This window comes from Dysidea avara, chromosome 3 (genome assembly GCF_963678975.1).
Source record: "Dysidea avara chromosome 3, odDysAvar1.4, whole genome shotgun sequence".
Lineage (NCBI taxonomy): Eukaryota > Metazoa > Porifera > Demospongiae > Dictyoceratida > Dysideidae > Dysidea > Dysidea avara.
Genome location: NC_089274.1, coordinates 30,087,584 through 30,113,549, shown reverse-complemented (window position 1 = coordinate 30,113,549; position 25,966 = coordinate 30,087,584). Strand labels below are relative to the sequence as shown.

General features: G+C 37.7%; 3 protein-coding genes across 6 annotated transcripts; 1 reads left to right on the top strand and 2 right to left on the bottom strand.

Annotated features, from left to right (window-relative positions):
* Nucleotides 1-1,812: 1,812 nt before the first annotated feature.
* Nucleotides 1,813-13,906, bottom strand: LOC136250660 (5-demethoxyubiquinone hydroxylase, mitochondrial-like). 2 transcript variants are annotated; one of them, XM_066042887.1, is made up of 7 exons: nt 13,633-13,906; nt 11,074-11,188; nt 10,530-10,614; nt 6,452-6,503; nt 6,282-6,350; nt 2,557-2,678; nt 1,813-2,021 (listed from the first exon to the last, which is right to left on the bottom strand). In XM_066042887.1, coding segments are annotated over exons 1-7 (648 nt in total). In that variant the 5' UTR covers nt 13,837-13,906; the 3' UTR covers nt 1,813-2,020. The 2 variants fall into 2 exon arrangements, with proteins under 2 accessions (XP_065898959.1, XP_065898960.1); XM_066042888.1 differs by lacking the exon at nt 2,557-2,678 and having other exon boundaries at nt 13,633-13,905.
* Nucleotides 13,792-23,695, top strand: LOC136250657 (histone PARylation factor 1-like). Of its 3 annotated transcripts, none has more exons than XM_066042885.1 (8): nt 13,792-13,921; nt 14,055-14,164; nt 16,857-16,923; nt 16,984-17,112; nt 19,967-20,147; nt 20,723-20,821; nt 21,079-21,305; nt 23,302-23,695. In XM_066042885.1, the coding sequence occupies exons 2-8, from the start codon at nt 14,057-14,059 to the stop codon at nt 23,580-23,582; spliced, it is 1,092 nt and encodes a 363-aa protein (XP_065898957.1). In that variant the 5' UTR covers nt 13,792-13,921; nt 14,055-14,056; the 3' UTR covers nt 23,583-23,695. The 3 variants fall into 3 exon arrangements, with proteins under 3 accessions (XP_065898957.1, XP_065898955.1, XP_065898956.1); XM_066042883.1 differs by lacking the exon at nt 13,792-13,921 and adding an exon at nt 13,961-13,999; XM_066042884.1 differs by lacking the exon at nt 13,792-13,921 and having other exon boundaries at nt 14,005-14,164.
* Nucleotides 23,605-25,848, bottom strand: LOC136250659 (WSCD family member CG9164-like). The gene is made up of 3 exons (XM_066042886.1): nt 25,676-25,848; nt 24,102-24,735; nt 23,605-24,052 (listed from the first exon to the last, which is right to left on the bottom strand). Exons 1-3 carry the CDS (start codon nt 25,706-25,708, stop codon nt 23,697-23,699), a joined length of 1,023 nt encoding a protein of 340 aa, XP_065898958.1. The 5' UTR covers nt 25,709-25,848; the 3' UTR covers nt 23,605-23,696.
* Between the last annotated feature and the right edge of the window lie 118 nt (nt 25,849-25,966).

Genomic DNA, 25,966 nt, shown 5'->3' with positions numbered 1-25,966 from the left:
CAGACCCTCTTTTTAGGGTCGGGCGCCGCGAGACTACATAATAGGTAAAATTATGAGCATAATCGGCGGGTCCCTAGCCCTTTCCCGAACTTGTAATGGAGCCAAACCGTACATGTCTGTTGTTGACACCTTTACTGTTACCAATAATCATCTGGTTGGCAGAAATGTTAACTCTGTTGAGAAAAAATCCACTTTTAATTTTTAGCTGTTTTTCAGGGTTCAGCTCAACGTGAACATACTATAGTCTCGCGTGGCCAGACCCACTCTTCGCGCGGCACTTATCGATTAATAATTATAAGTTTTTAAAAAAAATTTATTTATTTTTTATTCCGGCCCTAATGGCACTCCCATCCTCCCCGATCTCTAGCTAGAAGTTAAACCTAATTTAATTTATAAATGACAAAAAGCAGGAAAAAAAAGCAGCTAAACCTACAGAGCCTACACAGACCTACAAAAACACCGCATGGACCGCCAGCATACACAATTATAAGCGCCTAGCTGCGAGAGGATCTGGTATAGTTCGAATAGCAAAGTTGTTCTGACACCCTGAGCTTTTTCAGGGTGATAACGAAACCTGGTTAACTTTCATCACGCCACGTCACTTTGCGGGTTGTTAGCAAATTCCCGCAAATTCCTTTCTCTGTTGACAGTAAGCCACCAGTCCGCAATATGACGTGGCGTGATGAAAGTTAACCAGGTGTTTCCACTCTTCGCGGCGCTCATCGATTGATAATTATAAGTTGTTTGCTATTCGAACCAGACCCTCTCGCAGCTAGGCGCTTATAATTACGGAGTGTCGATGAGCGCCGCGAAGAGTGGGTCTGGGCACGCGAGACTAGTACTACTGTTCCAGACCCTTTTTTCTCCCTACCCAATGACTAAGAGAAAAAAGCGGTCTGGCCACGCAAGACTAGTCAGCGTTACAAATTTCCCTCAACCATTAGCATTGCCCCCCCCCCCCAACCAGTCCCTAAAAACAATCACATGCAACTATTGTTCTTCAATAATGTGCATCAGGGGATTGTGCATGTTCTTGATCCAGGCATCCCTGTATGCCTCAAGCAGCTGTCAAGCTCCAGTGGGCACCTTCCCCTCCAAAGCAAGGAGAACCCTGGCCAAACTATAATGGAGCCAGCCCATAACCACAGAACACAGGGAGTTTCAATTGGGGTATGAGTTATTTGAAGAGTGCTTGCTAATAATCAAGTAAGCATCACTATAGCTAAAAGAAGCACATAATAATGTACCGGGTTGCTGTTAAGATGCATGGTCTATTGGGGTTTTAGCTAACTATTACACCAGGGGCGGATCCAGGAGCTGGCAAGGGGAGGGGCACAAACAGGCTAATTTGTGGAGAGCCTTGTTAGTTGCTGCATTTTTGAAACAGCAAATAATCACCTCTTAGCAGTGTCCAGGTCTGTTGATTTTTGTCATTTTGGCCTTTGCAGATGGTTGTGAAGTCTTAAAAGCTGTTTAAAAGGCTCTGAATGTAACCAACATCAACACGATAATTAATTTTAGACTATTAGAGGCGCTTAGTACACACGAAGGTGCTGGATGATGATTTTCGATTTCACAGCTAGTTTGACTTGGTTTCAGGTGAATTTGTAATAAATGCTAGTAAAATGTGCATATTCTCACAAGTTTTATAAACTGATCTTGGCCTGACATAAAGTTTAGTATTCTAATCAGACTCAGAAGTATGGCTGGCTCCTCCACAAGATGAGGGGAGGGGGCATTTGCCCCAAATGCCCCATCCTGGATCCGCCATTGTACACCATTACATTTTGTCACTGGCATGTTCTTCTGAGATACATTTAGTGTACTTTAATTTATCAAGAATTATACACAAAGTGACTGACAGCATACCACTATGATCTTGCTATTATCAATACATGTGGATAATTAAAAGGTAGCTAGAGTTATTTGTATGCATGATATAGTTAAATTCTTTCAGATAGCCAAATTGCTCCATAACAACCAACTTTGATGATACTTGTAAACAACCAGTAGTTTGGGGTCTGCACACAAAAGAAATGAACACAAATTAACATGAATACCCATACATGTATATACAGTTGCATACAGATACAATCATATTTTTGGCTACCATTTTGTGGCGATAAATTCTATGCCTTCAGCTATAATAAACAATGGAACAATAGCTGGGCTATAAATGCAAAATCTCGCATTGTTACAACTGTGTTATAGTTAGAGACCCACCACGAGGATCTTCGTGATTTTAAAACCCAAAGATCTGAGTGGATGGTCTCTAACTGACTTAGAAATGCTGGGGGTGTATTTATACTAGTAGATAGATTATGGGTTGAGTAAAACATATGTAAAGCTGAAGCAACAATCACTTTCCACATTAAAAGAAAGTTCACTGATGTGCTATTCCTCTATGTCATCATTAATGTGTGGTGACTACCTCAACTGGATATCTATCTGCTATATAGGAGGTCTCTAATCTAATCATTTAGAGAACCTCTCCAGAGGTCCCTAACCATTTTATAGAACCTCCCCTCTCCAAAGACCAAACGATTTTATGCATACCATTTTCTAGCTACGCTGTAGTGATATAACCACAACTGGCTGAAATTATGGCAGTCCACTCCTTTATCAAAGACATTGGAAGGAAGGATATGCCCCAAAAGTGCCCAGATTTTCTTGTAGGCCTGAAGAAAAAAAGTGGTACATTTCAAGTCAACAAACAAGTCAACTTGTTTGTTGACCTTTTTGTAATATTATTATGATTGATGAAACTGTGCATACTACATGAAAACACAGGATGGTGCCAGAGGTATTGTTTTTGACTTAACGCACACCCCAACTATCAATTTACTGACAAGTGAAGTGGCCATTATGCTTCACTTTTCAGCTATGTTCAGCCAGCTTCACAGCTTTACAAACAAAGAACAATAGGAGAAGTGCTTCCACAATCAGTCCAGTCATTATGGAAAATACGGACAATTCCCATTTTCACATGTAGAGAAGCTATAGAGCTACCAAGAATCAACTTGTGCCGTTAGCAAAAGAAAAAGAACAGAAAGGTCAGTCCATGATGCGTGCATTGCACATACTGCGGTATGCCAAAAGGCACCTGTCAGTAGGGCTGCACCGATTCTAGTATCGGTATCGGAATCGGGCCAATACTGCTGTTTTCATGAAGTATCGGAATCGACCATGATATTATTGCAGATACCAATTCTTATCAAGTGCGAGAATAAAATAACGTTCGTTTAATTTGTACTTGCTTATTTTACTAGCACAGTGGACGCCTAAAAACATCAAGTAGCTATAACACTAATACCTAACTACCAGCAAAATTACTGATCTACGCTGAAACCTATGTGTGAAAACGCTTTACTGAGAAAAGGATCGATATACTCTAATAGAACAGTCAATAACTCTTATAGAGCAATCAGGTAAAAGTGACTGTTTCAGTATTAGAATATTTTGTTTTTGTAAGCACCATTATGATATTATCTACACTTCTCCAGAAGAATACTGGAATATCCACTGGTTTGCATTTCAGTGACTTCCTTCTTTGTGAATCTTGATTGGTTACTTCATTATAAACATGAACCATACTGAAAACGTGCACAAGAATACCAAGAAATGCACTATATAATAAATGTGTGCACTATGAAGTAGCTACTTTAAGGTACTTGGTATCGATATTTGTACTTGCAGATACTTCCCAGCTGAGTACTTGGTATTTGAAGTATTGGTAAAAAGTGGAATCGGTGCAGCCCTACCTGTCGGGGTGAAGCGACATTGAACACTGAAAAAATCAAGCTCATATCCTTAATCATTATGAAGAGACACCAGGCAGGCAAGCAGTTAGTTAGTCAGTCAGTAGAAAATCCCATTGAATGATTTAAAAAAAATAATTATAGCAATCTATTGGAAGAATCTAGGGTTGTACTGAAGGTAGTTTGGGCTCAGTTATACCTAACCAATTCTGCCAAGGTGCCAGGATGGTATTGTGAAGCTGGTTTTTTGGCCAGTAAAACCCAAACCTCCATGATTCCTAAAATACAGTGCACTGTACTGTATGATACAGTACCTCTTCCAAATTTATTCTAAGGCCTCTTTTGTAGTTGGGGAGTTTTCTAAGGTGGTCTTTAGGTGAGTCTTCTATTAGGATGTTGGCAAAAAAACATAGGCGATGTCCGTGGTTCATGATAAACAAAATGGCAAATTTCAGTTTTGTCTCAAATATACTTATAATGTTTCTTTTTACCTAATACTTACTATCCTCATTGCAAAGAACCACCAGAAGGTTGAATAACAAGAAAAACTGGTGAACAAAGACCCATTGCCATGTACGCTTTTCATATTGCCATTTTGGATAAAGAAACAACTGAAATATCTGTTATTCTATGCAATCATTAATCACAGGGTAATATGCTGTTCAATACTCTTGGTTTATTACAGTGCTCCCTTGATATCCAAACCTCTATTATCTGAACACTTGGTTATCTGAACAATAGGACTGCTCTATTAGAGTATTTTGTCTAAGATGTATGTTCTATTAAAGTATTTGAACAGAGCTCTGTGTATTGTATAAATGAATTGGTTTTGACTATCTGAACTTTTTGATTATCTGAACATGCATTGGTCCAAAGGGAGTCGAATAATCAAGGGAGTACTGTATTTAAGATGAATAAAAAATTGGAAATTTAAAATGGGAATAGGGATCACTGAAAAAAGCCACAAAACAAGAAGGGATCGCTGGGGTGGTAATGTAAACCACAAATCCCTATTTTGACTCTCTGTCATAAATCTTTAGTTACATGCTCTGTCATTTTGAAGTGAGTCAAAATAGGGATTTGTGGTTTACATTACCACCCCAGCGATCCCTTCTTGTTTTGTGGCTTTTTTCAGCGATCCCTATTCCCATTTTAAAATTTCCAATTTTTTATTCATCTAGTTTGTGTACTTTTATTAATCCAGTAATGGATTATGAAGAAGACTGTGGTGAATAGTGTAATTTTGCATTCTGCATAGTAACACCATCAACATTTCAGTACACACATGAAACTGATCAAATTGCAATGTGCATACAGACTGAGAGTCTCCTAATATGAGCTACAATTTACATTACTGGTGCCTTTAATAGCTGTCAAATTCAGTGCAAGGATTGTTGTTATACATGCACTTGACTGCATTATACATCAGGGTGAACTCCCTTCAGACTGGAAGAGGGCATATGTAACACTAGTACACAAGAAAGGCCAGCATACTAATCCATCGACTATAGACCTATATCATTGACTAGTATTTGCTGCTAGTTGTTGGAACATATCATCTCCTCAGCAATATCTTCTCATGCTATTGACTACAATATCATGTGTACAAATTAACATGGATTTCTTTGATTGATAATGAAGACTGTTGTGAATAGTGTAATTTTGCATTCTGCATAGTAACGCCATCAACGTTTCAGTACAAACATGAAACTGATCAAATTGCAATGTGCATACAGACTGAGAATCTCCCAATATGAGCTACAATTTACATTACTGATGCCTTTAATAACTGTCAAATTCAGTGCAAGGATTGTTGTTATACACTTGACTGCATTATTAGAGTATTTACATGACTGCTCTATTAGAGTATTTAATCTGGATAACCTGCCCACGTACAATAATCACGGAGTGAAATAAACCACCTTGCAACAAAGTCATCAGCCCAGATTAAGCTTCCTGGCCTATACTGAGTTTAATAAAGACAGATTCTATTAGCCACAAGTAGCGCACATCAAAAAACTTAACTCTGAGCACAATCGTGTATGGCTTCTCGAGCGTAATGGCATTTTGGGCTGTTTCCATCCGAAAACGAAATCAAAAATAGGTCATGCACACGCACAATGATACATTCAGCAAGCCTTGCTACTTTTTATCCCAGGATTCTCCTTGTAAACTTCACTATGCCTGTGAAAGAAGAAGAATAAGAATAATAATAATAATATTATGAATAATAATAATAATATGAACAAACGGGCATATTTCAGTTTTGTCTGAAATACACATACTGTTTCCTTTTCACTTGATACTTACTAGTGGACCTATACTCATTGCAAAGAACCACCAGAGGGTTGTTTTGAGTTGAAGGATGTTTTTCAAGGTGGTTTTTAGGTGTGCGTTCTATTAGGATTTTTGCAAAAAACATGGGCGATCCCTATTATGAACCCACTATCGTGGTTCATGATACTCTTGATACCACCATACTGTATGATGTTATATGTGTACAGTATCACTGCAACCATGTACCTGCTCAGCATCATACTCTAAGCCTTTGTCATGATGTTCTTCCTCATCATCTCGACATTTCTTTATTACCTAAAATATATACATTCGCAAGATTCCATGTGATTAAATTCCATACAGTAAGCAATGGGACTGCATTGTGTTTCACATCCACAATGACAAATGTAACTAACTTCCATTAATTCTGAATCTTTAGGTTGACAATGAAGTAATTCTCTAAGTTGACTACAAAAATATGCAAAAAACATTTATCATACAGTACAATAGTACTGTATAGTAGGGACCACAAAGGAGTAGGCGTGGCCCACAAAATAACATCACCCAAAAACCAGCCTCAATTTTCCCTGACGATGATGAGGCAGTATTGGTTAGGTAAAACTAAGCCCAAACAAGCCTTCAGATCGACCTGAAACGCTGTCAACAAGTTGCTACGAAATAAAAATAATTTATTTAATGGAATTTTCTACTGACTGAGTGACTGACTACTGTAAGTAATCGACTGATGCCTTCAGACAAGCATAACTCAATAACGACTAAGGCTACGGGCTTGATTTTTTCACTGTTTGGCGTCACTTCAGCCCGAGAGGTGCCTTTTGGCATACCGCAGTACACACAATTCATTCTTCATGGACTTACCAGTGTCCTCCTTTGTGTCCTATTCATATTTGCTAACAGCGAAAAGTGTCAATTTAGCGGTAGCACATGATGGCTTCCCTTCGCAATGGAAAAATCGTCCATATTTTTCATAGTGGCTGTTTTGATTGCAGAGGTGCTTTTCGAACAGTTTGGGATTCGTACTGCTGTGTAACGGGTTGAACATAGCCAACAACGAAGCGTAATGGATACTTCACTATTCAGATGATAATTGATATAACTGGGATGCACATCGCCATTTCTTTCTTTCAGTATGCGAGGATTGCAGAGGTACTTTTCGAACAGTTTTTGATTCGAAATGCTGTGTAACAGGTTGAACATAGCTGACAATAAAGCGTAATGGATACTTCACTTTTCAGACGATAATTGATTTAGCTGGGGCGCGCGGCACCATTTTCAGATGCAGTATGCATGGGTTCACCAGTCATAATAATTATTTGCAAAAAAAGTTAACAAACAGGTACACAAAATACTTTGGAATGTTCAACTAGAGTAGGGATCATAGCACATCAATAAAAAGTACCGGAGTAGTCCATGACATTAAATCACAGTAAAACAATAAGAAGTGTTATATCCCTACTTTGCATTTCCGTTATGGTATCTTGAGCACAGTAGGGATATAACACTTCTTATTGTTTTACTGTGATTTAATATCATGCACTACTCCAACTTGTTTCAGTACTTTTTATCTATGTGCTATGGTCTCTACTCTAGTTGAAGATTCTAATTTTTTTGTGTACTTGTATTTAATAGTTATACCAGGAATTTAAGTTGGATTAAGAATTAAAGAAAATCATTAGTGAAACAAGGGAATGGCTAAATAATAGTGAAACAAGAGAGCTGAGGTTGTCTATACCTGTAGCAAGGACATTGTGTAACAGGCTAAACACAGCTAAAAGTGAAGTGTAATGGCCACTACACTTTTGAGTCAGTAATTGCTAGTTGGGACTCGCAAATTGTCCGTATTTTTCATGGTGACTGGATTGATTACAGAGGTGCTTCTCCTAATGTTCTTTGTTTGTAACGTTGTGTTTTAACGGGCTGAACATAGCTGAAAGTGAAGCATAATGGCCACTTCAGTATTGAGTCAGAATTGATAGTTGGGGTGTGCATTCAGACAAAACACATTAACTCTGGTGCCATTCTTTCTCTTTTGATGTGGTATGAATGGGTTTACCAGTCAAAAGCAAAGAAAAAATTAGGCATTTTAGGGAACATAGGAAAAAAGTAGGGAAATAAGAGAGGTTGCCCACACCTGCAGATATACTAGTGGACAATTAATCACTAATTCAGTCTATCTTTTTCCCTACTTTTTTCTATGATCCCTAATTGAACTTAAAATTCCTTATACTTGCATAATTACATATCCTAAAATTTTAAGTTAATAACACATTCTATCACTGGACATAAAATTTTAAAATTGGGAGTTGATGTTGGAAATTTACAGTAAGGAGCACTACAAGTTACTACTAATATCTATACAAAAACAGCACCAAAATTTACCTGAATTGTCGTTATTAAATTTTTTTCCATTAACCTACCAAGCCACTTCTTGGCCACCACCTTGAATTTCACATCGTTTTTCACCCTGGCTTTTTGGGAGCCGCAACTTTTTTCACAGCTTGGTTTTTTTGTGTGTAGATATCACTTTTGTATTCTCCAAAGCAGGCCTGTGGCCAGCTTTGGAGCTTCTTATATTTGTCTTTTTTTTCTTTACTGCAGAAAGAAGGAGGACATCAAGAAAGGAATTCTTAAATAGTATTCTGCTTATATATAACGATGCATTTAAAAAAAAAAAGAATACTGTATTATTACATCTACAAGCAGGTCGGCTGGTTTATAGCAGAAATCCCTACAACTACAAGGTAACTTGTTGTAGCTGAACTCTCTTACAGAGTGACTTCCAATGTAGTTAGATTCTCTATAGGGTGATTTGTTGGAGCTGAACTCTAGTTAGAAGATGACTTGTTTGTAACTTGACTCTCTGCAGGGTGACTTGTTGTAGCTAAACTCTCTACATAGTGATTTGTTTGTGGCACAAAGTGATTTTGTTGTTGCTGAATTCTCTACAGGGTGGTTAATTTGAAGCAGAACTCTCCACAGGGTGATTTGTTTGTAACTGAATTCTCTACAGGTTGACCTGTTTGTAAGTGAATTCTGCAGGTGATGGCTGATCTCTATACGTTTGTAGCTGAATTATCCACAGATTGATTTGTTTGTAGGGAGCTCTCTGCAGGGTGACATAATCTAGTTGAACTCTCTACTGGGTGACCTATTTATAGCTGAATTCTCTACAGGGTGACCCATTTGTAGCTGAACTCTCTACAGGTGACTTCAATCTGTGACTTTTTGTATCTGAATACTCTATTGGGTAACTTGTTTTAGCTGAACTCTCTACTGGGTGACTTGTTGCATAGCTTAACTCTCTACACAGTGACTTGTTACAAAGCTGGACGCTCTAATAGAGTAACTTAATAACAATTCGAATGCTCTAATAGAGTGACTGCACTATTAGAGTATCTTGATTGTGCACATGTTATACGTAGTTTGTATTATAACTCAGTGGCTTTTACTCCGATTCTTCTATACTATTGCAAGGACTTAATGGTGATAGTTCCATCTACACGCTGGTTTTCAGGTCACTCTTTTTCGTGGTTTGCTTGGTAGGCATGAAAAATAATAGTTTTTTTATGCACAAGTTCGATTTTGTGTCATATCTCAATGGTTTCTAACTTGATTTCTTTCAAATGAAAAAAAGGCACTCCTATGATCCTTACTCCATCTACATAGCAATTTTCAGCTCATTCCTTCAAGGGGTTTACCCTGTGGGCATGACAGAAGTTCGACTTTATTTTAGGTGAATAATCGGTCATAACTCTGTGATTTTTTATTGGATTCCCACCAAACTTGGTACCGAGGTTCGCTCTAATGAGCCCTTTAAGTGTGCCAAATTTTAGCTTGATCAGAGTACACATTTATATTTTATGGCAGATTTGCAAAGTGTGCGAAAAGAAGTAAAATAAACCCTGAAACTTTGGCCACTCATATATATCTTGGGAACAGTGGGGCGATTTCTTCAAATATGGTATGTAGACCTCCCCTACCATGAGGGTACTTCTGTAGCAAATTTGGCTTCAATCAGATAAGAGATCAGCTACATATGAGTGAAAATCACATTTTCTTTCTTCTTGTCAATATACTCACGGGTGGTGCATGCCAGCTTCTTGGGCCGTACAACACACTACTGTGTGTCTTGATCCCAGTGTGAATCACAGCACGTAAAGCCGATTTAGTGATATTGATGTTCTCTACATAATTCAAGCAGCTTCAGTAGCACAAATATACAGTACATCATGGCCATTCTATCTTACGAATATCCAGTCTGCCTCTCCTTATGCATTTAACATGGCTAGTTTCGAGGTTTAGTCTTATACGTTAACTTCAAATCATGCACTGAGATTTACAAATGAGGTACTGGCATGGGGTAATAAGTCAGTTAACACAAAGCACAGCACTTGTTGACCCCTTTCCCATATGCATTGAATATAAATCTACTTATATTTATAATTAGATACCCAAACTTTTATGAATGCTAACTTGTTATAATGTTCCACTATTACTGATTCAACAGCAACAGTACAAGCCATTGCAGCTTCTTTCCCAATTAATGCAGAGCCAACTCCTACACAGAAAAAGAATCACTATGCAAGCTATTCTCAGTGATTACAGTGTGTGTGTATATATGTGTAGCAAAGGTTATTAACATACATGGAGAAGCTAGATAATATAGGCAACAGGAGCTATATATACCCAATTGTGCATGGTCTCCTTCAGCAGTATACATATACATGTACATGAATTCTGCATCACACACACGCACACGCACACACACAACACGCACAATCACAATAATAAAAGTTATTAATTGCAGGAATAGTAGCTAGACTAGTAGAGCTTTCTATGCTTTCTGTACATTGTACTACTATTTTATGTTATAATATTGTAATCGTAAAGCCTGCTGTCAGTTGCTGCATGTGAATCGAATATAAGTACTGTAATCATATAGCAACAATGTTCAGTCATACATATGCTTGTTGTACGCATATACATATCTATGGTAAACATGGCTAAGAATACATACCTAGCGCATAACCTGCAACATTCCAGATGGGAAGTAACACAGTTGGACGAACTCTTCTGTCTACCATTAATTTTGAAAACACTTTTAAATGGTCTCTTTCTTGGTCCCACATATGCTGTTTAACATGGAACCAGAAGCAAAAAAAACACATGTATATTTACATCACCAGGTTGTGTAATTGTACAATATACCCATAAAATATATATATATTGCAAGGATCTTGCACTGAAAATGTCCCTTTTCTGCAAGATATTTTTCCATGGGTATACATAGCGTTCAAAATATGCTAATTCAATCTGTTTGTGCATATTTATGACATGTATATGTCCTAATGTGGTACAGATGGGTTAGTCAATAAGGGTAATTGAGTAACTCCTAATATTTCCCCTACACGGCAGGAAAAGCATACTTGTTAAACAATGTATACAAAGAACTGACAATGCTAGCAGGCTGATTCAGCAGCAATGTGTGTTTGTTGTCTGTGTGTGCGTGTGTGTGTGTACATGGTTCAAATGCATATATTACCGGTCAATTTCACATTACTTGATAGTTATATATAGTATTCTATTTAGTTTCACAATAAAAGGTAGCTTCTTGGTTCCTGGTTCCACATACAGCTTTTATACCTTTCATCTCAATTTTATAGCTGAATTTCAGTATCTTTCACTAAATGTTATTGCTTTACAGTGACCAGCACTGACTGAAGCTTAAGGTCTGACAGCAACTTAGACTGTAGATATTTTAGATGCACTTTATACATGCACACACAACACCCTCTTTTGAGGCTCATGCATAACAAAATAATTTTTTTAATGGTTCATGTTGCAGTGTACTTAATGCAACCATAGCAAAGGCCTAGTAATAGCCATTCTAGTACACATTTGACTTATTGTTTTAGCTCCACACAATTGGCTAGAGCCGTTCTATTTTTTTTTTTTTTTTTTTTAACTGCTTTTTAATGCAGGCAAGGCCTGCATTAATGGTCTGTGGGCAACTGGTGCCCACAGCCAGAAAAAGTATACGTACAACTTACATTTACAATTGAATGTATAAAATTACAATGAAATTAAGTTAGCTGGCTAAGGTTATTACATACATTTACATTTTGGTATATAGTTGAACTATCCTATAATTTTAAAACTTACATGTGTATTTAATAATAAACTTACTTATATAGCTAAGTACTTATTTTAAGAGAGAGCGAGAAGAAAAAAAAAATTAATTACTGCTGAAGTTTGGTGGGCGAGGAGACTTGGAGCAGGTACTACAAGGGCAAACAAAGTGCATACTGTGAGGATTGTCAGAGTTAAAATTGTTTGTAAAATGCTGCCAGAAGATCTTGAGTAACTGTGATTTAATGGTGGAAAAAGGTTGATTTAAGTCAAGTACTGGTAGACTGTTGTAGATTCTTGGTAATCTGTTAAAGTAGAAGTTACTTTGTTTGTTGGATGATGTAAAATTGTGTTGAAGCTTGTTACTGGTGGAGGATCTGGTAGGATTGCAGCAAAAGTTGACATAGTTACTGATATTGAAATGATTACATGGATGCTGGATTGATTTTACGAAGAAAAGTATATCATAAAGATCATAGGTGTACATCAGTGGTAGTATGTTAAGTTTGATAAGACGTGTTTTGTAATCGGTTACATAGTCATTTAGAATAAATTTGGTTGCCCGGCGTTGGATTCTTTCTAAAGCAGAGATGTCGCAAATAAGGTAGGGGTGCCATAAAGGAGAACAGTAAAGTAATTGTGATCGAACTAATGCTAAATACAAAGTTTTCTTGGTTGGAATGTCAACTGAGTGGCTGAAGGTACGTCTCAGTAGTCCAAGGGTTCTATAGGCTTTAGCTGATATATGGTTATAATGATTTTTCCAAGATAAATCGGTTGATAAAATGACACCGAGGTCACGGTGAGTACTACTAGTTTTGATTATAGTGTCGTCTATGAAGTAGGATGTGGGGAATTTTGTATTAAATGATAGATGTATAAACTTGCCGGTATTAAAAAATTGGTTCCAATCTCTAGACCAGTTTGCCATTGAATCAAGGTCTTGTTGAAGTTGTATGGAGTCTAGATGTTCAAGAATTTGTTTATAGCATTTTGTGTCATCTGCAAAGGAGAGAGCATTAGAGGAACGGACAGATAAAAATAAGTCATTGATGTAGATAAGAAATAAAAGTGGTCCTAGAATACTCCCTTGAGGCACACCTGATAGGACTGGTAAGAAGGTGGAATATGAACCATTAAGGCGAACGCATTGCTGTCTGTTGTTGAGGTAAGATCTAAACCACCACCAAAGATTGCCAGTGATACCGATTTTCCAGAGTTTTAAAAGTAATTCATTGTGGGGAACTCTGTCAAATGCTTTTGCAAAGTCTAAGTATATTACATCTGTTTGAATTTTACAGTGTTCATGAATACTGTTTAAAAATATGAGAAGTTGTTGTAAAGTTGAACAGCCTTTCTTCCTTGCTAGCTATTAAAACACGCAATATACAAGCAAGATCAACTGAACACAATAAAAATTACAAAACTGACAACAAATAACACTTACGTGTATGGTTGGGCCGATGCTGGTGCTCTGTAACACAGCTAATTGACCAGCGTATATTCTATCAGCACCATATTCGCCCGCGTGATCCACCCTAATTATACGATCTGTCATTTCATCTGGCCTCGACTGAGACGAAAACTTTGCCAAACTCCAAAGCTGACAACTACGTGATGCCAGATGTCTCTGTGCGAAAGCTGCTGCCATTGATCAGTCAAACGTCTAGATAATTCTAAATAATGCGCTGTTTATTTATTCTAAATAGAGTGCATCGGAAATAAACTTGCGCTTAGTAAGTAGTCTCGTGCCCAGACCCCACCCACTGCGTTATTCAAACGCAGTGGGTGGGGTCTGGGCACGAGACTACTTAGTAAGATGCTATAAAGCCTCGAGTTTGTATGTTTTATCAAATTTGTGTTATTTAGTAATGGCCACCAAGAGACCAGTTTGCAAGTATGGAGCTGAATGTTATAGAAAGAACCCAGACCACCTGAAAAGTTACTATCATCCATCTAAAGCTGACGAAGAGAGTAAGGTATGCTTTTTGTGTTATAACTGGCGAAATATCCAACATAGTAAAGTTTTGCCAATGCTTGTTAAGTGACAAAGAAGACTATACAGCTATACAATCCCTTTTGGAGCAGGCCGCTCGCATTGCTGTCTTCTGCTCATACAGGATTTTTAATTCTAGATCCTCTCCCGACTGGGATCTATCGGTTTGCCTAAACTGAACTTTCTTCATGCTATAATTATTATTGTATAGTACTTTAATAGTGTAAGTCTTGCCAGGGATCCTGTACTGTTCATCCAGTGCATGGAGTCTAGACCCTGTACTTATGTTGTGTCTTAACAAAATAAGATGTCTCTCTCTGAGCACAGCTACTAAAAATGGTACAACATATACACCAGTTACTAAAAAGCAATGGAGTATTCCATCTTCATAACAGCCTAATTAACTCTATAATTATAATTATTTGCACTTGTACTGTACTTGCATATCCATAAGTTAACAACAATTTTTGGTCAGCCATATTGTTGTGCACATTTGTAAGGGTTGGGACTAACTACTGCATGTGTTCTGCACACAACAAATGGACAAAACCATAGTGGATGGACATCATATGAGGTTAGCATTAACATATATAAACCTGGTAAGTGGTTTGAAATATAACAGTTACACAACAATATAATATGGCCAACTTACAGAATAATAATCGATAAAAGTGGTGCCGATTGTAGTTACTATGGAGATGAAATATCTACTGTATATTTAAAAATTAACCAGTGATGTAATAGGACAGCATTTAGCTTAGTAATGACCTTGGAAGAGTTCACTTATATATGTGACCGCTGAGCAAAAACCATCCAGTTTGCATTTTTTCTCAAACTTTCAGAAGACACTTTTTACAAGCAGGACACATTCTGTGCGCTATTACAAGGTCTTTGATCATGAGTGCAAGACTCTAACAGAACGCACATAGAACGTGAGTTACATATTGCTGATATTAATGTCCAGTTTACCTTCTGGGTATAAGGGAAAATGACCACACTTTGTTGTACAATAGGTAAACAACACAGCAGAGGCATGCAGTGAATAAACAGAAATTACTATAATGGAGCATACACTGACTATAATATCACCACAACATGCTATTCCAATTCTATTTGCAAGTACCTCAATTAGGGCTGGGAGATTATATCGACTGTGGGATTGTCTCTGAACACCGTGATGTTGATACGTACTATAAATAATCGTGATGTTGTGACATCACATGCAATGAGAAACTGACTCTTGATGTAGTAGTAGTAGTTGTACTCCATTAGCTTGTCACTCTTGTACTGTATATACAACCTGTAACACAAGGTGTATCAAAGTCATCTATCACACTCCGTGGTTTCACTGGTTTAATTTTCTATAGCGTAACCACGGCTTATATTATTGTAGCTATTGTGTGCTCTGATCATTAATGGCATGTTCCATTGTGACTGATTGACTGCTGCTCCTAGTGCCATTTCACTATTTCAGTAATTGATATTTAGGGTACACGTTCAGGTGAAACAATAAGCCTGCAGCTAGTACCATTCTAATACATATGCGTGGGTTCACCAGTTACAATAATGTTTTTAAAAGTAAACAAACAAGTATAAAGGATACTGCAGTAGTAGACATTTAACCCCTAATTCAGTCATGGGTATAGACTGAAGTAGGAATTTAATGTCCACTAGTATATCTTCAGGTGTACAGGATGTACGTATCCCTTCATAAAGGTGAATTCATTGATGCCGTCAGTTTGCGCTATGGCTTTACACCATCATTGTTACCATCGCACTCTGCGTGTGGTAAGGATTCTCACACCCTTAGCTGCCCACATGGTGCTTTTCCAATTATCCGGCATAATGAAGTATGATATTTGACTGCTAGTTGGATGATGGAAGCGTGCCATGATGTCCAGGTGGAGCCTCACTTACCCTGTTTGGTGAGGTTATGCATCACCGTTCAGCTGTGCTTGATGATAATGCCAGGGTGTATATCAGAGCATCTGGTTTTTGGAAGTGCTTACATCATCGCACCTTTTTTTGATGTTCACATTTTTAATCCTTTTGCAGCTTCCAATCGGTCCACCACCTTGGCTGCCACTTTTCGTAGGCATGAGGCTGAGAAGTGTCATGCTTATGAAGAGCGTATACGTGAAGTAGGAGCATGGCAGCTTTACCCGATTAGTTTTTTCTTCCTCCGGTGGAATGGGGAATGCAGCCACTACCACCTACAGTGTATAAACATTTGGCTCAATTGCTTAGTGAGAAGTGGGGTTCCCCATATTCAGTGGTGATGGGCTGGCTCCGTTGCAGTTTGGGGTTCTCCTTGCTTCGTTTCTGCATCCGTGGTTCTCGATCACACTCTAAGCGTCGTGGTGTGCCGCTGGCAATAGATCTCGCCATCGCAGAGGGGCATCTACCAGTTCACTAACATTTCCTGGGATTTTGTAGATTCTTTTAGGTGTCTTCTGTAGGTAAATTCTTTCTTTTTCCCTTTTTATGTTTTTCTTCTAGCTTGTTTTCCATAGAGACGTGTGGATGGAAGGGAGTGCTATTAGGGCTGGTTAAAAAAAATTATACACATCTCTTACTTCATTCATTACTATTAATCGATTAATTTTATTGTTGGAACCCTACTTCACATTTGATTTTAATATACTTTTAGTACTAAGATCTAAATCTACTTACAGGTGAAACTTAAACAGTCCACTCTACCTACTGATCCATCAGAGACTCAAACAAAACTTATTCCAAAAGGTGAAATGTGTACTTCTTTTGGTTGTACTACGTACATCACCGTGGTATGATCATTTATAGGTACCAGTGATGGTGGAAAGGTTACAGACCCTCGAAGTAGCATTAAAGAGAAATTTTTGGTTGATATGCCTCAGGATTTTTATGATTTTTGGGACTTCTGTAAAGTTTTGAATCCTGTTGCTCCTGAAGGTACATTAATGTGTAGGCAGTCATTGTGTACTATGCATTTTTGTTTAGCATCAATTGATCCTGTTATTTGTTCTGATCATTGCATTGTAATTGACAGCTACCTGTATATGCTGTCGTATGAAACTCAGAGGTTGGTCATGCATCATAATCCAATGAAGTATTGCCTTAGTAACCAAATGTGGCACGTGAAAGAAACAGGACTCTGGTACAGGATATGCTATCATATTAACAGTTTGGGATTTTTTTGGCCAGAAAGCTAAAACCAGCCCAAAAGTGTCTTCAGTACAACCTAAATGTAAAACGCTTCCAATAGGTTGCTAAGAAAAATTATTTAGTGGAATTTTCTACTGACTGTCTGACTGACTGATGCCTTCAGACAAGCATAATTGGCCTGTTGACGTTGCTTCTGCTCGAGAGGTACCTTTTGGCATACTGCTGTACATATAGTAAATGCATACTTTATGGACTTACTGTACCTGTGTCCTCTTTTGTGTTCCATTTGCTGACAGTGCAAGGTGTCAATTCATGGTAGCATTGTGCAATGGCTTCCCTACATTTTAACAGAGATTGTTTGTGTTTTCATTTGTGACCACAGAAGTTCATCTTTGTTTGTAATGCTGACTAACAGGTTGAATATTCAAATACTGTAGCTGAAAATGAAATGTTGCAAAATAGTAAACAAAAGTTAGGAATTTTAGGGAAATAAAATTAATGAAACAATGCTACACATGATGGAGACTGACTGTAATCCCTAGTTCAGTCATGGGGTTAGATACAGTAGAAGTAAGGATTTAATGTCCGCTAGTATATCTTCATGAACCACGTTATTTCACTACTTTTAATTTACACTGTATGTACTGTATGATCCCTAAAATTTCTAATTATTCCTTATACAGGGGGTGTACTTGTATAGTTTAGACTATTTTGTTAACAGTTGAATGGGTTGAATTTTTCTTTGAGATCCTGACATGTTTGATGACAACCTCCTCTATTGTGGTATGAGAATTTGGTTATATGCAGTGTATAGGGCATATCCATGGAATAAAGCTGCTGTAACTGGCAACCAAAAGAGCTCGTAGTCTACATCATGGGTGTGTGTTCGTGTTCTCACGTGACCGATGTCTTGCTGAATTCCTAATTAATTATTTTTAACTTTATTAGCTAGTATACGATACCACCCATATACTCATGGGTGCCATGCCCTTTAATTAGTGATTTTTTAAATTGCTCATACTCTTGCGAGACAACGTTGCAATTGAGCAGTACCATACTTAAGCAGCCTTTTTCAATAGTCAAATGTTAGGGATGTTAACATGGCTGCTTCGGATATCAGTTGTTTCAGTTGTCAGTTACTTTTACTTTCATGTACATGCCCTTTTCTTATATGGCCAAACTGTTTTTGCATGGAGGACTCCACTTACATAGTTTTGTGAATATAATACATTGGTATCATGGATATGTGGTCCAGATTATAATACAACTTGTATGGCCATGATCAGCTGGTAAGCATCTCACAGTTGTAAGAGTACACTGGCAACATTTGAAGATGATTCAGTATTTGGTTTCAGCATGAACACTGTGTATCATAAGAGCCATAGTTACTGACAAATTTTGGGCAACAACAGCAGTACCTACGCTAGCTATCATGCAGGTTGGGCAAGGCTCCTTCAGTTTCTAAACATAATACCATGTGGGCAATGGTGATATAACCTTGTCCATGTGGTTTATGAGCAATGTACAACAATCATGTAGTATTACTTTTGTTAACACTCCGTCAATTCAATGCTACGTTTGATATGGTGAGTCAACATACAGTATGATAATAAGACCTGTTGAAAACTGGTGAGCAAGTACAGTATCATGATTATCTACTGTGTGAAAAAATTATGTCACAAAAAGGTGTCAGTGAGAAGAAAAACAGTTCCCATGAGTAGGAAATGGAATTGAATTGAACTCAGGACCTTTGGGTTTGTATTAAAATTTGTAGTTTTTGGCAGAACTACGTATATACAGGTAGAGTGTATAGCCTGTACACCACTGCATTCAATGTGCTGTAGACAGCAAACAAAGGTGGCTTGGAACAATTTTGTATAGCTTCATTATGAAATTTGCAAGGCCTGAAACAAGCAAGCTATTGCCATAGAGCGCCTTGTGCTAACAGAAATCAGTGAAGCATTTTGTTCTCTAGCCTGTACAACAAACAGAAAGTCTCTGGGATGTGTATAGTGTGAGTTCTAAGTTTAGTGTTTCAGAGCGAATATTTCCTCTGGATTTGCTGTTAGACTGATTATCTACGATTGTGTGGAGCTACTTTCTTATCAGGTCTTTAGTTCATGCGTTAATTCAGATTTAAAACAGCTTTTTAAAAAAGGCAAGTATTGAAGATTGGCTTCTGCACAATTGCAGCTTACCTGTATTTACTACTGCTTGCGCATCCAAAATTCAACAGTCAATCACAGTAATGATTATATTTAAGACTTGCTACAGTGATTACTTGCATAACATTGTTGAAGCCTTATGAAAACTACATTATTACTACCGTATTTTCCTTGGTTAAATGTCGCACCTTCAATAGTATCAACACTTGAGTGGTGTCACAATTGATTTTGAAAATAAAGGCTTAAACATTGTTTTCAAGCATTGAGTTTGGCTGCATTGGTTTTTTGAACTAAGGTAATAAATGCAGTATATACGGAATTTGTACATCTGGAGCTTCAACAGAGTTGTATAACTTCTGTAATGGTAATGTGTGTCACATGATTCTATGCAACTGTACATACAGTGTAATCACTTTAATTTTTTGTTGATTACAGTCATGTACTTTCTATTGAGTGTCATGCCTTATTGATTGCAGAAGCCTTGAAGGACACTATTGGGCTTAAATTAGTTGGACCTTATTGTGTACTTGCTGGTTACCTGAGCACAGCTTCATGGGAAGATTGTGTGGTAGAGTCACGATACTTTTATGACACTCCAGAAGTTCTCACTGTCCTTGAAAACATTCCCAAAAATGGATATCACATATCATATTACAGGTCAGTTAACATAACTGGACATTGTATCTTGCATGTTATGGTGACGTCACAAGCACAAGATGGCTGTGTTATTTGGGGTATGGATAAATTGTTTTGATCAATCATGTTTCGGTTATGAAGCAAGGTATCAACCAGTAGCCAACAGAAATGGATATAAAATAACTATAACCATTGCAAATGAGCTTAATTGTCTCGAAAATTATCCAGCACATGCAATACAATAATTCATTTGTTTCGTTGTTGTAACCATACCTGTTTCTTAGAGCTCAATATCTCCTCTATGTAAACTGATCTATGATTGACCAAAACAATTTCTCCATAGGCACCTGCGCTTGTAATTGTCATTGTGGATAAAGTTCATTGAGGACAGAAAAGTGTCTAGTCATGCTTCAAGTGATTCTGTTGAAGTATTGTAAGGGTTTCCATTTTCACCATTCAAAGGATTCCACTGGACTAATGGGTTTAAAAGTACTTTCACCATTACAGTGAATCCCAACAGATTGATTTGCAGTGGCTCTGTGCTAGATATTCTCCTCTTCTCTATGATTAGTGTCATGATATGTGTCTGTCTGTAGGGATAATCCTGATGATTTACCGACATTTTTGGTTTCTAATAACTCCAAAGAATCATGTGTCCTCAAAGCAGAAGGAGATAACATATTTGCAACAGTTGGGTATGTGATTTTATAGTACAATAAGAGCAACACATTGAACGACATCAATGTACAGTGTCTACACACACACACACGCATGCACGCACGCACAATACACACACGCACACGCACGCACAATACACACACACACACAATACACACACACACACACAATACACACACACACACATACACACGCACACACACACAATACACTACATCAAGTGCTACAGCTACAGTGCCTATAAGTACATATAACTTTTTAATCATCTATACAGACTTCAGATTTCAAAGAAGTTGAAGACAGTGTCCACAAATTCTAAACTCAAAGAACTGAACACTAAACTGCAAGCAAAATGTAAGGAGCTTAGTTACAACCTAGTTGAATCAAAGAATTTCAAGACAAGGAATAAACAAGTTGTGGCAAAATCTTTCAACAAGATTGGGATAGTAGTGCCTGTTGATCAGAATGATGTTGGCTATAGACCACTACCAATGACAAATGGTATGTTTTGTGATGTGCGTGTTGTGTGCAAGACATAAATTTCCTGTCATACAGTACATGGGTCCAGTTTGGTATCAAGCAAATGATTCCTATACATGTTTCTCATCATCAGCATTACTCTCTACCCCTATTGATCAATTACAGTACTTGTACATACTTTTCAGTGTTGACAATTGTAGATAGGCCATCATCTAAAATGAAAGATTCCTCCTGCTCAAAGAATTTGGTTTTCCTTAATACACCATTGTTGTGATTTTCATTACATGACTGCTGATCACATCAATATTGAGGAAAAGAAAACAAATTAAACTTTATACTTTGCTTGGTCTATGCAATAGAAAAAGGATTGTAGCCCCTATCCCCTTATGAGCATGCAGTTAACAAATTGGTAGAAACACAATATTACTACTGCTACATAAAATTCCAGGTGTATATAAACAGCTGACTTGGGAACCAAGGACCCGGGACCCACGGAGATCCAACTCTTCTTGGAATATCAGGGCTCAACCCAGAATATAAACCTAGAGGGGGCGAAGTAAGTCGCTTCGGATTCTAGGGGGGTCTGGGGGCATGCTCCCCCAGGAAAATTTTGAAAATTTAGGTGTAAATATACTCAATTTTGGTGAAATTTTACTGTGATGCCATTGAATATTGACCATTAGATTATACAACTTTGGGATCAATTAAACCTTTCCATTTCTCAAGGCTATAGGTATAAACCTAGGGGGGGCAATAGCTAACCCAGAGGGGGCCTGTGCCCCCCCCACCCCCCCCCCCCTAGATTAACCCCTGAATATTATATACTTTATACATTTTATACTTGTCTCCAATTCAAAGTATGTACTGTAGTCATACTGTACATGGCCAATCCACTTTTCTCCATCACATGATGTTTTATAAATTAGAATTTATAATTACCAGATAGGGTCCACTGTTTATACTCCACCGTAATGCTGTAAACAAGTATACATGTATCAATGCTTTTCTCACCATGTCAGTCTTCAAGATAAATTTTTAGGGAAACTACCCGGGTGTAACTAATCACTGGACTGGACTACTGGACTGACCTATTTTTGGTTTTTACACATTCTGAGGTTGGTTTTATTGAGTCCTGCTAGCCAAGGGCCTTCAGAAAACTTGCAGTCTACTGACTTCTAGTGATTTCACCTCTATTATGTTCTTCTACAGTACATATACCTATACTCCTTATCAGTATGCTGCAGGGTTATGGTTAACCAACGATAACGTCTTGGAGATAGTAGCAAGCTTGTACAATGCTAATAAATTTGGTCACATATTATAGTACATCAACTAGCACAGTCATGTAAGAACTAATCATGATAGCAGCAGAAAAACTCTACTTGTATATTTCATGTAGGAACAAATTTAGCTACAATTAGATTGTCTTAGGAAGGATAGGTTGTGTCCCAGGGGTCTGAGCTATTTAGTTCAAGTATACAGTGTATCATAAGTAGCAAAAATGAGTAGTGAGAAGTCAGTTTTTGCTTACTCCACTCCTCACACTCATCATTTTAGAACCAAACTGCAAGTCTTCTGATGGCCCTTAGCTAGCAAGACTCGTAAAACCAACCTCAGAATGCGTAAAAACCAAAAATATGTTAGTCCAGGCCAGTGATTAGTTACACCCAAACTACCCTACGAGTATACAGATTGGATTCTGATTTGATTGAAATTATTTTACCCACTATGTGGGTGTTTTTGATTAGGGATTCTACCTACTGTATACAGTGTAGTGTGCAATTTTATCTTTTACACAAATGTGTCAAATCCATTGAATAACAGTATAGGTATGTTTTTTGCAGTACAACAGTTATACTGAAGTACCCAATATACCTTAACGTCTGGGTTTTTTTTCTTCCCAAAGCCTGCATGCAGTCCATGTTTCCTGATGGATTTAAGGAAATATTTTAATAGTTATATTCTAGTAGTCAAGTAGGAAATTCTGTTATTTCATATATTGAAACATGTACTGTAGGTGAACTAAAAGCTGTGTTGGATAAAATAGTGTCTTCAAAGTCAAAGGAAGAAAAGGCTACAGCTTCTGAACCACTGGAAGAAATGCTGTCTTTTGTTCAGTTTGCAAATGATGAGTGCGATTATGGGATGGGACTAGAGCTTGGCATTGACCTGTTTTGTCACAGCGACCAGTTTCACAAAATAATAGTAAATTTATTACCCCTTGCATATGAACTACTGAACAGACCTGTGTTTGCTAAAATAATCAAGCAGCACTTGATTAAAAGAAAAAAGGACTAATGTTGAATGTATGTATGATCAGTGTATTGGTACTTGAGCTTGTTATATACAGTGTAAATTTTTATTACATTTCCACACAATCATGAACACAACACAAAAGCATGCGGTACTTTATTACAGAAGGTCTTTATAAGTTACATTATACATGTTCATTAGTGGCTCCACTAATCGTAAACGGTTTAGCACAATCTGACGCTGAATTTCTGTGAAGAGGTCAGCAGAGTCAGTATGGTGTTTGTGACGATAAAATTTTTTCATCTCGTTATGTTCCACACAAGAGAATTCCTCTTCTGAATAACGTACCTTAAGAAAATCAAGCATCCTTCTCAGATTGCCTGAAACATCCTCAAGCATATCTTCATACTTGATAACCAACACAGGGATGTCAACATCAACCAACCAATAATGATACAGTGCATAAAATACTTCCATTCTAGTTATAACAAACTGATTCCAATCATAATTATTACCTATGTGGATACAATAATATACATTTATCTAATATTGTACATCTCTCACCAAAGTAATCTTTTCCAACACCAGCAGTATGCCTGTGTTTATGTAAATTCTGTCCATTCCACTCGGACACTAGACAGTCTAATGGATTTCTTGTGATGAAGATAGCCCCTTTTAAGTTGGTTGGATTGATGGCACGGCGGTGCATTGTGGGATATCCCTTTCCTGGTATGTGTGTCTTGACCACTATCACATTTCCACTGGCCACAGACTCTCCAAGAAATTCTTCCTGTTTTAGCTCACGATCGCAGTATACCGATCCAGTAAATATTCCAGTTACTTGTTCTAAAAGCAGCCTGGTCCAAGTGTTTCCAGAACCTGGAAAGCTGACCAGTGCAACTGTTTCAGAATCATTAATAAATCGCATGTCTTTTAATTGTTTACATTTTGATTGTGATAAGCTCTGGCCAAATTTCCCAGCAGCCAATTTGGTTAAAATTCCAGGTACACAATTCACAAACGACATTCCAGAAGGTTGTCCAAATAAAAAACTAGTACCATTAATATATTGGTCTTCCCTCAATAAGTCCAATTCAGAATTAAAAATATAGATATTAGAAACATTTAGAAACTTGTAAACCAAAAAAAAAGTAGTCAAAGCAGCCATTAAGTAGGCCGCCTTTTGGATTGCATTGGCCTACAAAAGAACAGAACTACAGTAAGTGTAGCATGACTGTATACATACACTGCCTATAGAACTGCTAAGTGGGAGGACGAAAACACATTATGGAATCAAGTATGGCATCATTAGAATATACATACTTGGTTAGTGATGGCAGTTTAGTATAATAGTTACTTGATGCATGATGAAATACTGAAAATCCACCACTCAGGGCAAGGTTTAATTAATAAAGCACTACTAAATCAACTATTGCATAGTAGAGGTTTTTTTTAAAAATTTTAGACCACTGAAGAGAGATTATCACTTCATTACTTGTAAACTATCCACCAAGCTATCCCATCGTGAATGAAATAGACCACCAAAGATTTATAGTTTCTTAAAATCTATGAATGGAGAATTTTGATGCGAGTTCTATGGAGTATCTGATGGCTAGGTATGTAACGAAGACAATAAACCACCTTGAATCTATTACATCCTAGTTCCCAGTTCCTACACACAGCTGTCATGTTGTATAACACATGTACAGATGCAGAAACTCTGTTACTGTGTGACAGTTGAACTACACCATAGTTGACTGAGTTACTTACTACTTTGACAACATTAATTTTCATTGATACTTGCACAAATGAACTTGAAACCTCGTAATCTGCACTCTTCAAGATCTACACCAACAGTTACACACAGCAGCTATAGAGTAATGATGAACTGTACAATGTACTATTTTAATTGTTCAATGCTGGCCTGCATACTACGAACATGGATAGTAGAATGTGTAGATATGTCAAGACTGATACAACGGATCTGTATTAATAGTCACACATTCATCCGGGCACCCTGCCCATGGCTAGTCTCGCAACAGACCGGCCAGACCAGAGGGTACCTTGTGGACTGGGTACGACATTCGCCATACTACTCGAGCACACAGCAAGCAGATACAAACGTTTAGAAAACTTACCGACACCATGACTCGAAGTGAACACAGAATCATATCAGATCACAAATCCCGAACCTTGCTTCCTGCTGCGAGTGCTACTTAAACCGCGCGACTTTTAGTATGACACCTGCATTCGTCCCCTTAAATCCGCCATGGTGAAGCTTCCGGTTATTACACGGATACTATATTGTTATGGACCCACCCATCACGCGCCCATACGCATACCTGAGCCCCCCTCACAAATATAATCATGTGTTCACAGTTTGTGCGGATATATGGGATATTTTATGAAGCCCCATAAGGGCCATAACA